At 34.2% G+C, this 21,045-nt stretch overlaps 1 protein-coding gene across 1 annotated transcript; it reads right to left on the reverse strand.

The window, feature by feature from the left end:
• Positions 1–5,826: 5,826 nt before the first annotated feature.
• Positions 5,827–17,931, reverse strand: LOC131072051 (zinc finger CCCH domain-containing protein 19). The gene is made up of 8 exons (XM_058008081.2): positions 17,549–17,931; positions 17,241–17,443; positions 16,091–16,170; positions 15,534–15,721; positions 11,722–12,643; positions 11,468–11,595; positions 6,917–7,138; positions 5,827–6,054 (listed from the first exon to the last, which is right to left on the reverse strand). The coding sequence occupies exons 2-8, from the start codon at positions 17,423–17,425 to the stop codon at positions 5,827–5,829; spliced, it is 1,953 nt and encodes a 650-aa protein (XP_057864064.2). The 5' UTR covers positions 17,426–17,443; positions 17,549–17,931.
• Between the last annotated feature and the right edge of the window lie 3,114 nt (positions 17,932–21,045).

The raw sequence follows: 21,045 nt of genomic DNA on the forward strand, positions 1-21,045 counted from the left end.
CAAGGAGGTAAGTGGTTAAGTCTTACGCTAAAGGAATATATATGTGTGTGGATGTGTGTGCCACACACACATATATGTTTATAATGGATTTGTCTCTTTGACAGAGTTATAGTTTTACAATAGTATTGTCTCATATGTAGCAATAGATATATGTATGTATGCAAAATATTTGTATGTATATAGGATCAATAATAGGAATTAAGGAATATGTAAATGTAGGCGTAAATTATAGATTGAAAAATGATAATGAAATATAGAATGCTATATGAATAACAATAATGTGGCTATATGATGGAGGCTATTGGGAGGAAATTCCTTTAGCCTAATTCAGGGATTATGATAATCCCTGGTAGGCAGTATATACTGAGGCTTGGGTGTCAAAAGCTCACCCAAGAAGAGACGGATCTGGCTCGTCCTCTCTGGTAGACTTGGAGGATAAGATGTATCATCCAAGGCAAGGAATTGATCATATATGATGATCTTCCTTGGTAGGATTGGATGTAAGATGTTACATCCAAGACAGGAATCGAATTATCCATCGATTTCCTGGTAAGGCTTGGAACCATGGTGGGTTCCAAGAAGGCATGCATTACAACCGCCTAAGGGCATGTCCCAGTATTGCATTCGTATCCTTTTTATTAAATAAGAATTGAGACTAGTTTTAATTAAGTAATTGAAGTTTAATTGCAAATTAGATTAGTTATATATATATTTGTTGCATTCTAACAGTCTGTTTTGCATGACAGTGATCCCTAACTAGTAGGGACATTACAGAACTTTAGTGTACAACATACAACCTAATATTATACCACATTCTGAAAGTGATTCAAAATAAGCTTGGGAAGATACCCAAATTGATCCCCGAAGTTATTATCTAGCACAAGGTTAGGTTACCAGCCATTGGCTTTAAAATTATGTGCCTTAAATCTAGTAAGGCATGTAAATGCTATTGGCTGCATGACCCAGCCTTTATTGATTTATTTAATAATGACCATCCAATCCCTTCTCCACTCTAGTATTAATCTTTTTAATTTAATTTAATACCTCTATCTTAGCTATGTTATTTGATTCCTTATTAGAACAGAATTAGCAAGAGATATCCTTGTACGATTTTGAATTATTCATCTACCTCTAGCCAATCTTATATTGCTTGTAGAGGCACAGTTAAAATAAAAGTTAGCTTAGTCAATTTGGGAGGGATCAATAGATTTTGTCTCGCCTTCAAACAGTTTCTCTTCCAATATGCAAGACACAAAGCCCTGTATGTCAAATATAATTTTTCAACAGAAAGTGTAAGAACCCTTCAAGGCTCAAACTGCTGTACTGAATTTGTTTGTTTTGTTTGTTTACTTGTTTGCAATTTGTTTTTGGTATTATGATGAGGGTTTTGCATAAAAGCAATACATACAATTGAAAAAAAACTTCTGAAATTCGAAACTAATTATATTTCGGTAATAGATGACATTCTTCTTTACTACACAACACAAGATTGTTTACATCAAGATAGCATACCATTTTATTGATAAAATCTCTTTGAAACCCTTGATGGCCAAAAAAGCAACAGGAAGAAGGCTCTGTAACTCGACCTTCCAGCTATGAAATTCCCAAATGATGATGCCGTATTGTCCTCCAATCCTTGGCCCCTCCTTTGATTTTTAATAATTTTTCCGAAGCTCTTAACCCCAAAATCATACCATATGAAGGTGTAAGGGTACGACTGGTAGTGAACAGCCAAAAAGAAATAAGTACGGCCCTCTACAATCAGCAATTAAATCTTTTATTGAGTCAATGCAATTTGCTCAAACATCCGTCCTTAATCTGACAATAAATTCTGAAATTTATTGCTCCAATCAGCTCAATAATGACTCCTGAATGAAGCCAACTCCACAAGCAATATCAGGTGAGTATTTCACACCCTCTGACTGTTGCTACAATGGAGAGGCTATGCTCTCCAATGCCGACAAGCTCAGAACTCTGCAAAAACCGTTGGTTTCTCACAAACCCCAATGCTCCAAAGAAGAAATTATCAAATCAACAACATCATAATAAGCCTTGTACGATTTTCACATGAATATATATTCTCTTTTCCCAAGGAGGTCGAAATTCCTTGAAAAAGCTCCTTTGTGCGATTTTGGCATGAGTAATAATATAACTTGTAATTTTCACTTAATATTTCAATAGCTGGTGCAATAATAATTCCATTCAATTTAATTGATAAACTGGCCCCAACTGATGATACCATGACCCTTGCTTAAGTTATAATTATATTATAACTTAATAATATAAGCTCAGAACCATTAATGTTTATTTAAATATCTCCATTATTACTCAACATTTTTGAACGTTGTCTGAATTGGGAGTTGGCATGATGAATCTGCATACGATCATACCCCTTTACTAAAAATAGTAGGGGTCCATCTCTAACATCTCTAACTTACTATAAATAGTAAGTAATGTATACGGAGTCCTGGAGACTTCAAACGAAAACCAATCCTGCAAAACTCTGACCACTGAAGAAACTGCATCCCTCAAGGGACCCTCCATCCAACCTCATTAGCCTACGAGGGTCAGTAATAGGCCAATCTACTTAGCTAACTGATGTCAACTAGAAGGGGGCATCACAGTCCGTCCTCCTTGAAGTTCTTATCCTCAAGCAATCTCAACTCCGGATGTTGTAATATATCCTCACTCTCCCAAGTAGCATCCTCAACCGGCAAGTCTTTCCACTTAATCAGATATTCCCTGATGACTTGTCTCTGCAAATGTCTCTCCCTAACATCCAAGATAGCCTCAGGTACCAAAATCAATTTCCCCTCATCATCTAGGGGTGGCAAGACTACGGATGGAACCACACGGTGTCCTAACGCCTTCTTGAGGCGAGACACATGGAACACATTATGCACTCTACTATCTGCCGGTAACTCTAGCTCATAAGCCACCTCACCCACTCGCGCGATAATCCTAAAAGGACCATAGTAGCGTGGCTTAAGCTTCTCTGCTCCACTCTTTCTGAGAGTGGATTGACGGTAGGGTTGTAGCATCAGGTACACCATATCTCCTACCTCAAATGAATGCTCAGTCCTCTTCTGGTCTGCATACTGCTTTTGCTGATTTTGTGCCTTAGCAATAGTCTCCTTGAGAGCCTTTACAATGTCTTGGCTCTCCTGCAACAAATCACCAACACTAGGCACTCTACTATCACTCAGCAGTAAATCTAGAAAACTGGGCGCCTCATACCCATACAAATCCAAAAACGGTGTCATCTGAATAGACATGTGGTGAGTGGTATTATAACAATACTCATAGAGGTAAATCCACTTCACCCAAGCCTTATGCTACCCTGCAATATAGTTTCTGAGGTATCCCTCAACCCATATATTGACTATCTCTGTCTACCCATCTATTTGCGAGTGGTAGCTAGTGCTCAGAGTAAGCTCGGTCCCACACAATCTGAATAACTCCTGCCAGAAGTGGCTCATGAACCAACTATATTTGTCATTGACAATATTTCGAGGCAACCCATGTAGCCTGAACACCTCTTGAAAGAACAAATTTGCTACTTGTGTATGTAGTGGTAATCAGGAAAAAATGGGCATATTTTGTCAGCTGATCAATAACTACATATATACAATCCCTCCCTTGGGCTTTCGGCAAGCCCGTGATGAAATCCATAGATAAGCATTCCCACTTCCTGTTAGGAATAGGAAGTGGCTGAAGTAGCCTTGCAGGGTAAGTGTGCTCATGTTTATTCTGCTGGCAAACAGGGCACTCTCTAACATATCTAAGAACATCTGCCTTGAGCCCTTTCCAAATAAAGCGCTCATGTACCTGCCTGTATGTTTTGAAATATCCTGGATGTCCTGCCATCGGCTCATCATGAAAGAACCTCATTACCCTTCTCTTCATCTCAGATCCCGAGGTCAAATAAATTCTACCTTTGTACCTGATCAACTCATTTACAACTGTATACCTGCTGTCTTGTATAGACCACTCAACAATTTCTATAGCCCAAGTGTCTTTGGCATACTCTGCCACAATCATATGCTACCAATCCTTTAAAATCTGGACCATAGAGCTCAAATGTGGACGACGAGATAATGCATCAGCAACTACATTCTGAGTCCCTTTGACATAAGAGATGTCAAAGTCATATGCCTGCAAATTACTCACCCACTTCTGTTGCCGATCATTTAGGTCTCGCTGTCCTAGGAAATGCCTCAGACTATTATGATCAGTTTTAATACAAAATTTTCTGCCCACAAGATACTGTCTGAACTTGGCCAATGCATGCATAATGGCCAACATCTCCTTATCATAAATGCTGTAACTTCTCTCCAGTCCTCTAATTTTTCTGCTCTCATAAGCAATCAAGTGCTTATCCTACATAAGCACAACACCAATATCCTCACCAGAAGCATCACACTGAAGCTCAAATGGCTTCGTGAAATCAGCAAGAGGGAGAATGGAGCATGTAGTCATCAACTCCTTGAACCCCATAAAACACTCCTGTGCCTCAGGAGTCCACAAAAATGCACCTTTTTTCATCAAGTCCATCAAAGGTGTGGCATGACGTGAATAACCACTAACAAACCAGCGATAGAAGCTGCATAGACCCAGGAATCCACATAGCTGAGTAAGGTTTGTAGGAGTAGGCCAATCAACAATAGCGTGGATCTTTTCAGGATCCATCCACACACCCCCTGCACTAATAATATGGCCTAAGTATAGTAACTCTGTCATTCCCAAATCACACTTGGATTCCTTGGCATATAGGGAGTCCCTCTCCGAAATCCCCAAAACTGTATCCAAGTGTGCCAGATGCTCCTCCCATGTTCTACTATAAACCAAGATATCATCAAAGAAGACTAGCACAAATTTCCTCAACTGAGGTTGGAAGACCCTGTTCATAGTGGACTGAAAAGTAGCCAGTGCATTGGTTAGCCCAAATGGCATAACCACAAACTCATAATGCCCACAATGGCATCTAAATGTTGTCTTCTCTATATCCTGCTCCCTAACACAAATCTGGTGATAGCCTGATCTCAAATCTATCTTTGAGAAATAACTAGTGCCATGCAACTCATCAGTTAACTCATCTATCCGCAGTATGGGGTACCCGTTTTTGATGGTCCTCTTATTCACGACCCTGTAATCAATGCACATCCACAAAGCACCATATTTTTTCTTCAAAAAAACAACTGAGGAAGCAAAAGGTGACTTACTCAGCCTGATATGTCCCATAGCGAGCAACTCTTGGATGGTTATCTCAATTTCATCCTTCAATCGCTTCGAGTGCTAGTAAGGGGTGATCATCATAGGTTTGGCTCCCTCCTCAAGCTCTATAATATGCTCTATGCCTCTGTAAGGTAGTCTACCAAGTGGAATGTCACTGAAAACCTTCTGATGTTTAACCCTCAACTCCTAGATATCTGGATGATACTCTATTTTCTGCTGCCCTTGTTGTGTAGGCATCAACATACACTCAGCCGACCACACCACCATGTCATGTCGCAAGAGTCTCTCCATCCTCCTGAGTGTAATCATCCTGAAACTACTATCTTTGATGGCTTTCAGTACATGTGTCCTCCCATCCACAGTGAAAGACATCTTCATCTCATGTAGGTCAAGTGTGAACCTGCCTATCTCATGTAGCCACCACATACCCAACACCAAATCAATGTCTCCCATAGTCACCACATAAAAATCAGTTTTGAACTCATAGTTGTCCACATGCAATAGGAGTCCAGTAATCATCCTGTTACACTTAAGAGTGCAACCATTTGCAACTCTAACCTGAATGCCCTCAAACTCCTCGGTTCACATGCCTCATCTCTCCACAAGCCTGGCATCGATGAAGTTATGTGTGGCACCTGTATCTAACAAAGCAATCACCTTTTGACCAGCCAATACACCATGCATTCTGAAAGAGCCTTCTTGCTGAATACCAGTAAGGAGTGCTTCCTTAAGTTTTTCATCTTCATGAACATCCATTTTCTCAAGTTTTTCAAGCTCTTTTGCATCATTTTCACCCTCTGATTCTTCTTGATCAGCTTGCTAGTCCAAATTTTCAAATTCTGAGTCCTCAATAATAAGCCCACATAACTCTATTTGCTTTCCCTTTTGGCCTTAAGGGACAATCATGGTTTGCATCATAGGGTCCTTTGTAGTAGAAACATAATTTCTTCTTCCTTAGATCATTTAATGTCTCCCTATCCAAAGGTGCAGCTGCTGATTTCCCTTTTTGATCTTTGTTATAATCTGATTTTTCTTTGTTCTTAGAGAAAGATTTGTTATCTTTGAAAGAAGATGATCCTTTAGATGAAAACTTTCTTTGTGAAGGTACAAGTTCCATGCTCCTTGCTTTCTTCATGGCTGTTTGGAGTGTAGGTGGATCAAAAGCCTTAACCCAACCCTTCAAAGGTTCCAAATGTCCTTCATCAAACAACAACACCAACTGTTGATTCTAAATGTTGGTAACCAAACAAGACAACTTCTGAAACTCTCCAATGTATGCCTCCAAACTGCCCAAGTGTCTAAGTTGTGCAAGGTGGATTCTGGATCTTTTTTATCAAATCTCTCCACCAACAAATCAGCAAACTCTTGGTAGGTGGTGATCTCATCACGTTGTAAGGTAATCAACCCATTGTGCCACCACTTGTAAGCAACTTCATCAAGATGCAATGTGGCAAATTTTATTGCATCTCCCTCTGTCATAGGCTTAAAGCGAAGAAGGTGTCCAACTTATGTATCCATGACCGTGCTGTGATGGTCCCACTCCCATCAAAGAAAGGTAAAGTGAGATTGCTAGTAGCAAACTCCAAATCCCTGTGCTGATTTCTAGGCCTTCTATCTTGCGTAACTCTCGCACCGTCTCTCTTTTTCCTCATATATTGGTCAAGTTCATATGTTCTCTAACATTAGGAGGTAGCAAACTCCACTCATCATGCATCGCCATAACATTATCTACAAACTCAGCCTCCCCATCTCCTCTTCCTTCTTCTTCTTCAGGTTCATCTCTCAAAAAGGTGGGTCTTGTAGGTCGATCAACAGTGTGGGTAGCTGCTCGATGCGCTTTGAGAGTCCCAACTGCACTCCTATTATCTTTAGGTTCCTGATTTTGCCTTCTCCTGTTATTTACCTGTTCCAAGTTCTACCTTTGGAGATTTGCCAACTGTTGAATGACTATTGTAAGTTGTTGAAGTGTATCGGCTATCTGTTGTTGTCCATCCTGTAATCCTCTCATGGTTGCCCTCACTTTTGCAGCCTCATCAGGTGGTGGATTGTTCTCTCTTCTGTCACCCCTGGTGTCCTGCTGATTATCAAAATTTGGTTCCCTATTCAACAATGCCCTTTTGCGTGTATAATATATGTGAGGACCAATTTCCAATGGCAGCATACGAAATTTTTAACCCTCCAGGATGGTAGGATCAAAGCTTTGATACCGATGTAAGAACCCTTCAAGGCTCAAACCGATGTACTGAATTTGTTTGTTTTGTTTGTTTACTTGTTTGCAAATTTTTTTTGGTATTTTGATGAGGGTTTTGTATAAAAACAATACATACAATAGAAAAGAAACGTCTAAAATTCGAAACTAATTATATTTCAGTAATAGATGATATTCTTTATTCATTCTTCTTCAATACACATCACAAGATTGTTTACATCAAGATAACATACCATTTTATTGATTATTTGTTTTTGAAACCCTTGCTGGCCAAAAAAGCAACAAGAAGAAGGCTCTGTAACTCCACCTTCCAGCTATGAAATTCCTAAATGATGATGCCGTATTGTTCTCCTATCCTTGGCGCCTCCTTCAATTTTTAATAATTTTTCTGAAGCTCTTAACCCCAAAATCATACCATATGAAGGTGTAAGAGTATGATTGGTAGTGAACAGCCAAAAGCAATAAGTACGGCCCTCTACAATCAGCAATTAAATCTTTTATTGAGTCGATGCAATCTGCTCAAACATCTGTCCTTAATCTAACAATAAATTCTGAAATTTATTCCTCCAATCAGCCCAATAATGACCCCTGAATGATGCCAACTCCACAAGCAATATCAGGTGATTATTTCACACCCTTTGACTACTGCTATAATGAAGATGCTACGCTATCCAATGTTGACAAGCTTAGAACTCTGCAGAAACCCTTGGTTTCTCACAAACCCCAATGCTCCAGAGAAGAAATTATCAAATCAACAACATCATAATAAGCCTTGTACGATTTTCACATGAATATATATTCTCTTTTCCCAAGGAGGTCGAAATTCCTTGAAAAAGCTCCTTTGTGCAATTTTGGCATGAGTAATAATATAACTTGTAATTTTCACTTAATAGTTCAATGGTTGGTGCAATAATAATTCCATTCAATTTAATTGTTCAACTGGCCCCAACTGATGATACCATGACCCTTACTTAAGTTATAATATTAAATTATATTATAACTTAATAATATAAGCTCAAAACCATTAATGTTTATTTAAACTAAATAAGCATTAATATCTCCATTATTACTCAACATTTTTGAATGTCGTCTGAGCTGGGAACTGGCATGATGAATCTGCATACGATCATACCCCTTTACAAAAAATTGCAGGGGTCCATCTCTAACATCTCTAACTTACTATAAATAGTAAGTAATGCATACAGAGTTCTGGAGACTTCAAACGAACACCAATCCTGTAAAACTTTGACCACTGAAGAAGCTGCATCCCTCAAGGGACCCTCCATCCAACCTCATTAGCCTACAAGGGTCAGTAATAGGCCAATCTACTCAGCTGACTGATGTCAACTAGAAGGGGACATCACAAAAAGTGTTGATCAGTTTTGATTAATTGTCACTTGATCATATAATCAATGAATGTAAATGGACATACAAAATCAAATTTAAGATAAATCACTCAGCTGACAACATAAGGCCAAGTCTGATTTCTTAGTGAGTTGTGCAAAAACATGGAGCTGATGACAAAGAAACTTGTCCTACTATTCTTGTCAACACAATTCGAGTGAATAATTCTCCATACCAGCCTAAAAAGTGCTTCAATGAATAAAATTGTCATGAGCTTTCTTGTATGCACAATGGAGCATTTTGTTTGAAAATTAGATGAAATCCCTTTGGATTTTGAGGAAATTCTTAGAGCTTGATTTTAAAAAGTATTCATAAAGTTTAACGTCTTCCAAAGTGGTCTAAATCCACTTCTATGTATCAAAGACTCAAAGTTATATTGTAGTGTACATTGGTGATCTACTTATCATAGGCAACGAAGACAAAGTAGATCTCATTGGAAGATTTGTGTATGACATATTCACATTTTGATATTGGATGTTTCTGGATTCGACTCTATAAAACTCTTTTCATCAATGTTTTGAATTGCACTCTATGATCCATCATCAAGACATAGATAACAAGAGAAGAGAAATGCTCTGGAACATTGATGGAAAAAGTTTTACACGATCAAATCCAGAAATATCCAATATCATGTACTGTGGAAATTAAATATCTCTAGCTTTACATTTATTACATCATTGCTGAGCCAGAGAATTTTGCCGACTTGCATTTTTATGTCTACATAAAATATGTTTGAGAATTACCAAAAATGCTGTCAATGACATTTGCAAGCCTTATCCTAGGGCCATAAATTTCTTATTTATAGTGATTTGAAACTTGCAAATGAAGTAACAGACGGGCAATCGGTTGGATGGTTCCTTCAGATTATAACTGCACAGCTAGTTTTGTTTTATACTGTAAGTTTTTAATCCTGGGTAACATGTGGACCAAACCTGAAAGCTAAAGCCTGAAATACCGAAAATGGTGAAAGATGAGTTTAATTGTGGTAGAGGATTGAAAAAGAGAATCATTCCGGGATGATTTATTTTGCATATTCACTTTTGGAAAAGATTCGTTGGTGACAAGAAAACAACTGGTTACATTTTCAGTCTTGGTAGATGTGCAGTTCCATAGTTGAAAAAGAAGTGACCTACTGTTTCTTTGTTCCCCTCTAAATAAAAATATGAGACAATGGTCGATTTGGCATAAAATCATATGGTAGAGAGAATATGTACTGTGTATGTGTTGTTTTATAATTAATGTATTAATATGAATAATATAGCTGTGTTTTTTGAATTCTTGAATGCATTTATGAAGTATCTTTTTCTTCTTCTTGAAAATAGGCATTATATTATATTATACAACAAAAGTGTGGGCCCTATGGAATTATGCTTCATAACAGAGGTTGACAAACCTAATCCACATTTTGAAAACAATTTCAATATTTTCCAAATCTTTTCATGGCTATTAGCCTATTATTTCCATTTTTGTACGTATGTGTGTATGTATACATACATATCTATACATAGAAAATGTATAAATGTATATGCATGTATATTTCTGTCTATTCATATGTATGGAATTTCTCTTTCTAATTTCTCAAGAGTTATGAAAACTAATATATTGAAGACTTAAATATTTCAAGGATACGTTTGAACACTAACCTTGAATTTCTGTGGAGGTAGATGTTAGAAAGACCATCGCTTGCATAGGAAAAAGTCAATGATCATCTCAAGTTACATGCGGCACAGCAAAAAATCTAAAGCCCAGACAAAATGGAGAAAGAGTTACATCTGCTTTAGTTGTTGAATATTATGAGAACTTTGTATACTCACTGCTTAGTCTCAATTTCAGGATTGTCTGAATATCAATTTGGACAATGTTGAAGCTCAGTTGCAAGTTGTTATCTAGGTTCAACATATGAGCATAAAGCTTCAAACCAACAAAATGAAGTTCTCTTTGTACTAATCTCAGAGCAGCATGCTTCCATGAAGAAGCAACATAAAGATAAGATCCAAGTTAGAAGTTGGCTCAGATGCCTTTTGGTGGTAATGTTGATACAAATTAAAAGTTCAAACTGAACTTCACATGAAGTAGAAAAAGGCCCAGAAATTTTTTCTGACCAATTCATGGCTCTAAAAATGTAGACAAATGCTTTTGAAAAAACATACCCTTAGAAATTCAATATGCAATCTCACTTAGGAGAGGGCAGTAAGTTAGAAATCTCACCAATGTTTTGAAGATGCATGCAGCATAACAAGGTAAGGAAAAGCACTTTTTTGGCTGATAAAGAAGACATTCTAGCAAGAATGCTTATTTTTTCCCATTCTAGCTGAAAGGTATACAGGGTGGACACTTGTAATCAACTGAAAGGGTGAACTTATTCTTGTAATTTATAATATTTTGAATTTTGGCTTGATATGATGCCAAAAACAAAACAAAAAATGTTTCAATTAAATGTAAAGCATCTGTGTCTAATTAATGAGTAATTGCACAGCATGGAATACATTGCATAAGGCAAGGAAAGTTAAAATACTTAAAATTTAATGGTAAAATTGTGTAATTATTATGAAGCATTCACTCCAGATATACATTACCATTTTCAACAAAAGAATAATGCTTTGCTCTTAAATAACATACCTCGGTGAAATCATGATTGGATACTTCATTAATAAAAATGTATTCCTCCTTGTCCAAATTCAAGATTTCCAGAATAAGGTCTGTCGTTTTCCTCTCTGTTATGTAAGCTTTTTGCACTTTCTTTGTACCTATAGATCCCGAATAATATATCAGATCAATATAATTACAAGCTGAAATCATATTTCTGTCTAAGCTCTGAATAAAATCTAATAGTGGAATCACAGTCTCTAAGGGGCATGGTTATTAATTATTACCCACAACTTGAACAAGTCGATGGCACAGCATTCGTTGGTTCCTTGTTCCTGTTAATCTTATCCTTACAAAAGAGCCAGTAACTTTCTCACTAAAAGTTCTAAGATCTTCCAGAAGATCTTCAAGAGCACCTCGTTGCAAGTATATTAATCTGACATTATGCATATTTATGGTAGCAAATTCGTTTAGATTCTCTGTAAGACCTTTATCGCCATCTGCATTCTTTTTCAATTTATGTCTTTTCTCTCTCTTGGTTATGTCTATTGGCACCTTATTCCCCCCCATATCCATGTGACTATCATCAGTAGTTACAGCCACCCTCTGAGGTTCATCTTTAATATTTCCCTGCTTTGGCATTATGTGTGATTCAAGAAGCTTATACATTTCAGGGAGCCGCAAAGTATCCTTGCCAAAGAGCTTATACAATCTTGGGTCACAAAGAACATGATTTCTTTTAAAAGGATGTTTTAGTTTATTCTTGGAAATGTATTTCAATAGCAAATTCTTTACTTCAACCCAAGAAAAAGGATTTTTGGTCTCTTCACCTAAGTACGCAATTAGTTCTATAAGTTCCTTTGAAGCCCATCCATCAAAATTCTTTACCAATGGTATACTCTTGGTTTCTAATTGGCACTCCATTTCTTCAGACCTTTTATATCTTGACCTCTTTGTATTCAACTGCTTTCGTTTGTCCTCCTTAAATTTCGCCTCATCTTGCAAGTCAAACTTCTTACCTGAGACAGTATTTGATAAATTATCTTTCTCAAGTATTCTTTCTGAATCTGTGTCATCCTTAATATCGTCTTCATGAATTTGTGCTTTATGAGGATCTGCCAATGTTAATGAGTGTTTATCTTTTAGTTCAAGCCAATAATCCTTGAACAGGAACTCATAAGTTCCCTTGTCAGTGAAATCTACTTCATTCTGCAAAAAAACATAGAAGATAACTCTTAGAAAAAACTTATGTTAGATGTAAATAAGCGACAAAAAGTTGTAAACTCTGAATTTCTGAATTCAAAAAACTAGCACATAATTACTTCAGTGAAGGGTGTTTCATGAGCTTTCATTAGTCTGTGTCAAATGGTTTAAAGGGCTAAAGCTCAATCAAAGAATTATACAAAATAAGGAAGAACTGTCGATAAATCAAATGATGGATATATGGTAGAAGTGTTAATACACCCACAAGTATATTTTCACTTGAAATGTTGAAATAATGAATGAATATTCCATTCACTACACATGCTATGTAGGCGAAATTATATACAAAATCATTCCAAGATGCCTAGAAATTTTAACAGAGAACCACTGAACCTTGCTTAGTTTTTAAGGATCATTTTGATATCTGTCCAAGGGTTTCCTAAAATTATTATTTAAAACTACTGGACCAGGCAATTCCAAGACCTTTAGCAGTAGTGAAATTGAAGTAACCATGAGAGGTTGTTGAAATGGACCTTACATGTTCTGCATATTAAATTCACAAGGAATAAGATTTTTTAACAATAAATTTCTGTCTCACCTCTCTCTTTTGTCATTCTTGGTATGAAACATTTTCTGCAAGCGACAATTTCTGAGTTGTATTGAATGGGTTTTCTCCCACGCTACAAATGTTTGTTCAATGTTCTGTCTTCCTATTTTATATCTACTAAACTGCCTGCTATCTCCTGTAGTGACTAAGAATTTGTAAGTGCTATGGCAACTTTCACTTTCTAGGAGCAGTCATCATGCCCAAGTGATCACATTAATATCTATAATGTTTATCTTATAGTTTCCTGTCCAAGAGCATAAGCCCTGAAGGTTTTTCCTTCTCTTTAGGGCGATATCGTTCATCACAGGGTTGTTCCAATCAACATCCAAGTATCTTTCCTTCTTTTGAATTGGGCTGACATTACTTTATTAGGAAATACATGGAATCACCTCCTAGAGTTGTTGGTTCAATGTAGCATAGTTGAAATTCAATGGACCTACAATTATTTCTCACCGATTTACTAAATGTCAATATATTGAATCTCAAATTCTGGCATCTCAAAAAATGGCTCTATGGAAGTTAAATGGGCTGATTGATTAATGTTAATATTTTTTCGTTGCAATCCAAGCATGTATTTTATTCTACACTCAATCCTAATAGAAGATTACAGTATAATCTCTATTATTGATCAATAATTCACCTATTAAACAAGTCCTCTGATCCAAGCAATCCAATTTTGATTGGTTTTCTTTTCGAGGGAATTTTACAAAACAAACTTCCAGCAAAGTACTTTTGGTGAGATGCACACTCTCTTTGCTTAGAACTTTGTTGCCATCTCAATGAGAACCAGTATATGTATTGTATATCTAAGGCACCACTCCGAAGGTTTAAATGAATGAATACCAATAATCCACAGAAAAAACCAAACCGTAGTTTTTGAAGATGTGCTTACTTATACCTGGTCACATGCACCTGTATATCTAGAACCTAGCATCGACTTAACTTTCCATCGTCATCTTTGAACAATTTGATTATCAGCAGCATATTTATAGTTTTTTTTTAAGCATTAAAGGTCTTAGAAGCCAAAGTTTTAAAAAGGGATCCATCATCCTCTTAATATTTTTGCCCTTCGAAAATTTTGATATGCACTTACAGATTCATATGTTTTAAATAAAAATATGGTCTATGGTAGTTAAGTCAAATTCCTTTTCACATACTAGTTTACCTCTTGATTTGGTTGTACTTAAATTTTATTTTATTTTAAATTTTTATTTTATATTCATTAAGATTATAATTTCTATCTAAAATAATTGAGTCGAACCCGAGACCATGGGGAGCAACTGCCCAAGCCAACTCACCTACTCGTACGAGCTTATAACATATGAATCTTTAAATTAGTGTTGAATTATAAAAGTAAATTTTTTATTAAAAAAAAAAAAGAGAAGAGGGCTTAAATTTGATGGCTGAAAAAAAAAAAAGACGATTGTTCTTTATGTAAGGGGATTTTTTTTAACTGTTCAAAATTTAAAATTATATATGATTACAACTAAATAAATATTTAATTTATGACATGATATTTTAAAAGTTTTATGAGATATGCATGAGAGATAAAGTTTGACCCTCAAATTTAAGCAGTCATGAACATGAGAGATATAATCAATTTTGAAAATTCAGATATCTAAAATATGATTTTCTATAAAAATACATTAAAATAATAAAAAAAATTTAATTTTTTTAGAAGAAAGTTGTTTTAAAAATAATGTTATTTAAATTAATTGAACAATCTTTCAAAAATAAAAATAAAAGGCTCACTAATTAAAGAACACATATCATAACTAGGAAAGTGTTTAATGATTTATTATTCACATATTATAAATGTATTAGTTCATAACATTCAAACATGTATTTTTATCATAGAATCATTTTTATGAGAAGAATTAACTAAATTATTAGAAATGAAAAATTAAGATAAAATTTAAATTAAAAAAGTGTTAAATATTTTCAAAGTTATTTAATATAATTAAAAAAAATCGGATCTTATAATCATACAATTTATTTTATTAATTTTAGATATTATCTTATTAAATTTTTTATATCATATGTTACACTATACATGAATTAAATTAAAACTCAAAATTTATAATAGCACTTTTTTATATTTTATTTTTTATAATATTTTTATAAAATAAATTAAAAAATATTTATCAATAATCTAAATTTCTATTTAGGAAAAAAAAATTCAAAATATATATTTTTTTCATCAATTATAATTCTTAAAACTATAAGTTTTATTATATAAAATTCTATAAATTTAACTAATTTATGAAATGGAAAGTATAGAAAACGTACTCCCTCTGAATCAACATTCTTATTTTCTTCGATCATGTTGACAAGTTTAAAGCAATCCTCACAGAGGCCCTTTGTTTTCTTGACGAGGATAAAATCAGCTTCATTGATACAAACTTTGCAATAAGAAGTTTCACATGTATAACAGAAGAATTTCGCTTGATTGCCACAATCATTACATAAATGCCAACCTGAAATAACACGAATAAAATTCATTGGTCTCTTGATTCAGAATTCAAAACAATTGACATTAAAACTACTTTTCTAAGGTGATGTTTTAAAACCAATATTGAAAAAGTTTATATATTTTATATTCTAAATGCATATATTAAATAAATGGTGCTGGTTATATCTTCGACAACATTGTGTTGTTGTTTTTTTTTGTTTTTTTCTGTTTGCAGAATTAGATATAATAAAATAATATCTTAGATATTTTATCAGGAGAAAACATGAAATTCTAATGTATGATAATTTAGTTATTCTACATTTAAAATCTTTTATAATTTTATACAATTTATATGCATGTTTCTAAATCTTACAGAGTTTGAGAAATTTCTTACCACAAATCCATGTTCCTTTTTGTTCGAAGTATTCTTCATCTCGATTAACACAACTTTGATGGTATGCTTTTGCACAAGATCTGTAATACATGGGTTGAAAGAAAAATTATAACAAATTTAATAAAAATGAAAAAATACTATCAAATAAAAGATTTAAAAAAAGAAGACATAATTCAATCTAAATTGTGTAATCAATATATACCTTAAAATTTCAGAATCATTGTAATAGACATCTAAATGATATTGAATTCAAATCTTAAAATATTAAAAAAAAAAAAATTATTATAATAAAAATAATAAAAATATATATTTTTAAGATGTGTTTATTTCAAATATAATATATATTAATATAAAAAAATTATTAAGAAATATTTACTTAAAATTACGTATATTAAATGAGTAATTTGGAAAAAAAATGAATTTGATTAGTTTAATATTTTCTTATCGAGGGCTTTTATACCACCACACCACATGAATATTTATTTATATTAAAGGAAAATCTTTTGATTTGCAGAAAAAAAGATAAAAATAAAAAATTAATTGATCTTATATTTCCTTGCAAGACACCCAGAACTTTAACTGGCATCGAAGAAAAACAGAAGAAAGAGCTAATTTCTGCTCCCAAATGGAATCACTTCAAGAAAACCAGTTGAACCCGAAAATGGAAATATACTTTAAACCAGCGTTTCTTTCAAAAAATCTTTTTCTCTAAAAAATAAAACTTACTCCTGCGAGGGAAAACTTCTCAGAAACTTTACTGACTTTATTCATTTTTATCAAAATAAAGCGATTAAGAATGATAAATAGCCTGTTAAAAAGGAAGCACTGAACAATCACTTCAAATGTGCCTCTTAAATATTTTTTCAATCATGATTTAAACATAGAGATATGGAAACCTGCAACTTGAAAAATAAATATTGTTTCTCAAATCTCAAAATAAAACTTGTAAAATTGTAGCCGACGACTAAAATAACGCCACAGATTTGAAAATTTTCAGCTCAAAACAATCATTCTCTCTCGAACTTAAAATAAAATTTCGTAAATTCTAACCACAAATGTATTTCTTCAAAATTCTACAGCATCAAAATCCTTCTCATGAAGAAAAATACTAACCGTAACAATACTTAAATCCAAACGGCAATTTACATACCCTTGCTCACAGAGAACTAAGTCTCCGCCATCCAAGCAAATGAAGCATACATCCTCGCTGCTCTTTAATTCTTTCCTGCGTTGTGTTTTCTGGCTATTACTCCGACATTTACCATAATTTTCCTCGGCCTTGAAGCTCGTCTCCCTCATATTTGCTAATCTTTCTTTACTCTTTTCCGCTTCCATTTCTTTCTTTTAACAGCCCTGCATATTCACAAGGCATTGAGCAGTCCCGTCAAAAGACACAAAAAATGCGTGACATTTCAGATTGGCAAAGAACTGGCAGAATCACATGATGAGATCGCATACATTATTTTTGTAAGTAGCAGTCACTGTAATTTGATGAATTCCTATTTCTGTACGTCTCCCGCTTACACGCCTGTACAGAACTTTGATGCGCGTTGATGTGGCCATCTCATCATTAATCAAATTGCTCTGAATGAGCTTCGAATCATTAAGCAACAAATGTGTGACATTTGTGAGTACAATCTGAGGATTACTTTTATTTATCAAGTGCACCAATAACTATGATGATTTTAGTACAGTTTTATTTACTGTGACTTACTCGTACCATCGCTTTCCTTGAATTTATTTTCTAAGAGCGGTTACTACTTACTTTGTGTTGCAGAGGTTAACAGAAATGGCAATACGGCCTATAGGTGCATAGGCTATCAGGATTCACAAAAGTTTTCAGTTTTACTAGCTAGCCTTAATGTAGTTTGATTTTATTATTGCCCCTTTAATTTATATTGGTTTTTCAGTGAGGTATCGAAAACTTTTGAGTCAATATCGATACTTGAAACTTTGGTTTTATTACTCCCAAGCTCGTAAATCAAAGGAAAATTGACATGAGATGGTAGAAAACTTAGAGGAATGTATCAACTGAGTTGGTTTTAAAACTTAGACGGTGTGTGTATTGGGTATTAAACGTCCATCTATTTTTCATTATATTAAAGTATTAATAATTATAGAAATTAATTTTCAAATTATATAAAAATAATTATATTTGTGGGGTGATTTCTTTTGTAGTATCTATAATTTTTTTATAGAAAAATATATTTATTAATTAAAACAAAAGAAGATAACGGTTTCGAGAGTACAAAGGACATGATCATCTGTAATAATATTGAACATTGTACGTAGGGATCTATTGTAGTTATTAGCAACGGTTACCAGATTGTAGCTCTAAATTGTTGTTGTGTTGCTCCTTCAAGGACTTAGCAAGAGATGCTTGTTGTAAAATAATATTAGAGAAAGAAACCATGCAAATTCACTTTTTCTAGGAGGAAAAACACTAGAGAACATAGCTTTACATCGGATCATCCAAATAGATAAAAAAATACATTGATGAAAAGATTTTGAGATTACATTATGAGAGTAGTGCGGCCCAAGAAGAGCTTATTTCCATTTTAATTTTCTGTTAACTATGGTTGGAATAAGAGACATAATTGCTTGCCAAAATTGTTGAGTATGCTTGCAAGTCCAAAAAGCACGTTTGATAGTTTCTAGCTTGACACAAAAGGGGCATTTTAATGGAATTATTGGCAAGAAATGTAAGATGTTCACCCATAGCAATTTTATAATGAATAATCTTCCATGCTAAAAATTGAGTTGTGGCCTTAGTTTTGGATTTCCACACAACATTGCTTAGGTTCTACCACTTGAATCCTATCCAATTCAAACTCCACTTCAGATTAGGTCTTAGTTGAATTTGGATTGGAGGGAGGATTTTAAGGTAGATTAGTTTGAGAAGGAAATTTTTTGATCTCCAATCCTTAAAGAAGTTGCACAAGATGGGAGTAGAGAGTTTTACTTGAAGATCCAAAGGAACTAAACCCTGCACCTTGTGAATGCCATTGATAAGTCTTTTGGATAATTTGAATTCATTCAGGAGATGCATATCATTTTTCCAAGTTAAAGTTGTGAACTCCCATAAATCCCTAAATTCCATAATGCCTTTTTTGAATAGGATTTTTTATGTTATTGAGAACTAGTAGCAAAAGGCTTCTCTTGGAAATTTATCAGTCTATTCCACCAAATAGAAGAAGCAGAGAAACTCATGTCATGACTAAGATCTTGTCCTTTCCATTGAAGAAGAAGAGATGGTAGTTGCCAAGCTTTCCATATGCTTAAAAATTGTCTGGAGGCTTAAGGTTGAAGTACTTTGCCATAAAGATTTTAGCTTTCCATCCAACCTCTTTCCAAGCATTATTGGCTTTGGCTATAACAATTCTATGCCTAATAAGGGACTTCCATGGGGTTGCTTTGTGAAGAGATTTAGTGATCCATTTAGCAATGAGGCATATCCCTTGTGTAAGAGGATCAATCACTCTTAGAGATCCTTTATTTTTTGGGTGAATGGAAAATAGCCATGAAGCAATTGGTTGGCCTTTTTTTTGGTTCCATTTTCCCTATAGAAACCTTCTAATTAATTGAGTTAGTTGATTGTAACAACTTTTAGAAGGAAGCCAACATGATGAAATGTATACATGACTTTCAATAAGGATTTTGTTACTAATTCGAATGCATCTACCCATAGTAAGAAATTTGCTTGACCAAAGTTGAAGCTTGTTTTTAAATTTATTGATAAACCACTTCCACATTTCATATAAAGACACTCTAATTCCAAAAAGGATGCCAAGGTACCTTGAAATTACACTGTGATTATTGAATTTCCATTGTGAGGGAACCTAAGGAGGTGGTTGATCAATTGAAGCCATCCAAAATTTAGTTTCATGATGATATATTTGAGATCTAAATGTTGAACAAAACAGGGCCAAAATATCAAGTTTATCGTTGAGTTCTCCTTGAGAGATTTGAATGAATAATAAGCTATCATTAGCAAAGTGAGAATTAAGAACAAAGCTATTATCAGGGGGAGCAATACCACGAATGAGAATATACCTTTTGGGTGGCTGCAAGAAGTTGAGTCCCACTTTTGGGCAAAAAGTGAGTGTTTTCTCTGTTTTTCAAATTTTCTGTCGATTGATGTCAAAATTTGATGCACTTAGAGATTGAATCTCAAAAAAATTTAGTAATAGAAAATGTAGTGCTCAGAGTCTACTTTTCAAATATGTAATTTATTTTAATACCCACATGCTATAAATCCGTTTTTAGTAGGCATGTTTAAAAACCAGTATTTCAAAATACCTGTTTCAGGACTATACCACACGTGTACAACCACCCTCTTTTGATGCAAATAAATGAATTTTTGCAAATCCTTCTGGGAATGATACCTAAGACACCAAATATTGATGAGAATATTTTTTCTTATTTTTTTATTGAATATTTTTTTATTTATTAATTTTTAACTGACAATAAAGTATATTTTCAAAACATCGGGTGTACGACCACCATAATTTGATGAAAATTTCATATTTTTCATTTATTTTTTAATATTCAAAATAATTGTATGTAGATTGATGTCATATAATTTATTTTTCTAAAATCCTAAAAACAAAAAAGTTATTAAAGTTTTAGTGAACCTTGGTATTTTAAGTTTAGGTTCCACTTTTGATTAATAAATAATACTAAAATAATAAAAGTAATCTTATCAATATGAAATTTACATTTTTGAAATCAGGACGCTGAAAACTCTAATGGGTTTTCGTTTCGTCAAAAAATTCAATCAAAAAGACCCTCAAAAAATTAGGCCAAGGTAGAAATCTAATGTCGTTTTACCTTAGTCATTTTTTTGGAGGTCCAAGCATAGGCTTTGTCCCACCAAGCCTCTCCTGAAGCAAAAAATAAAGCTCAGGGTTGTTTCCCGCCCCTAATTTTAATAAACGGGTGCCCGTTTTTTAAAT

This window comes from Cryptomeria japonica, chromosome 3 (genome assembly GCF_030272615.1).
Source record: "Cryptomeria japonica chromosome 3, Sugi_1.0, whole genome shotgun sequence".
Lineage (NCBI taxonomy): Eukaryota > Viridiplantae > Streptophyta > Pinopsida > Cupressales > Cupressaceae > Cryptomeria > Cryptomeria japonica.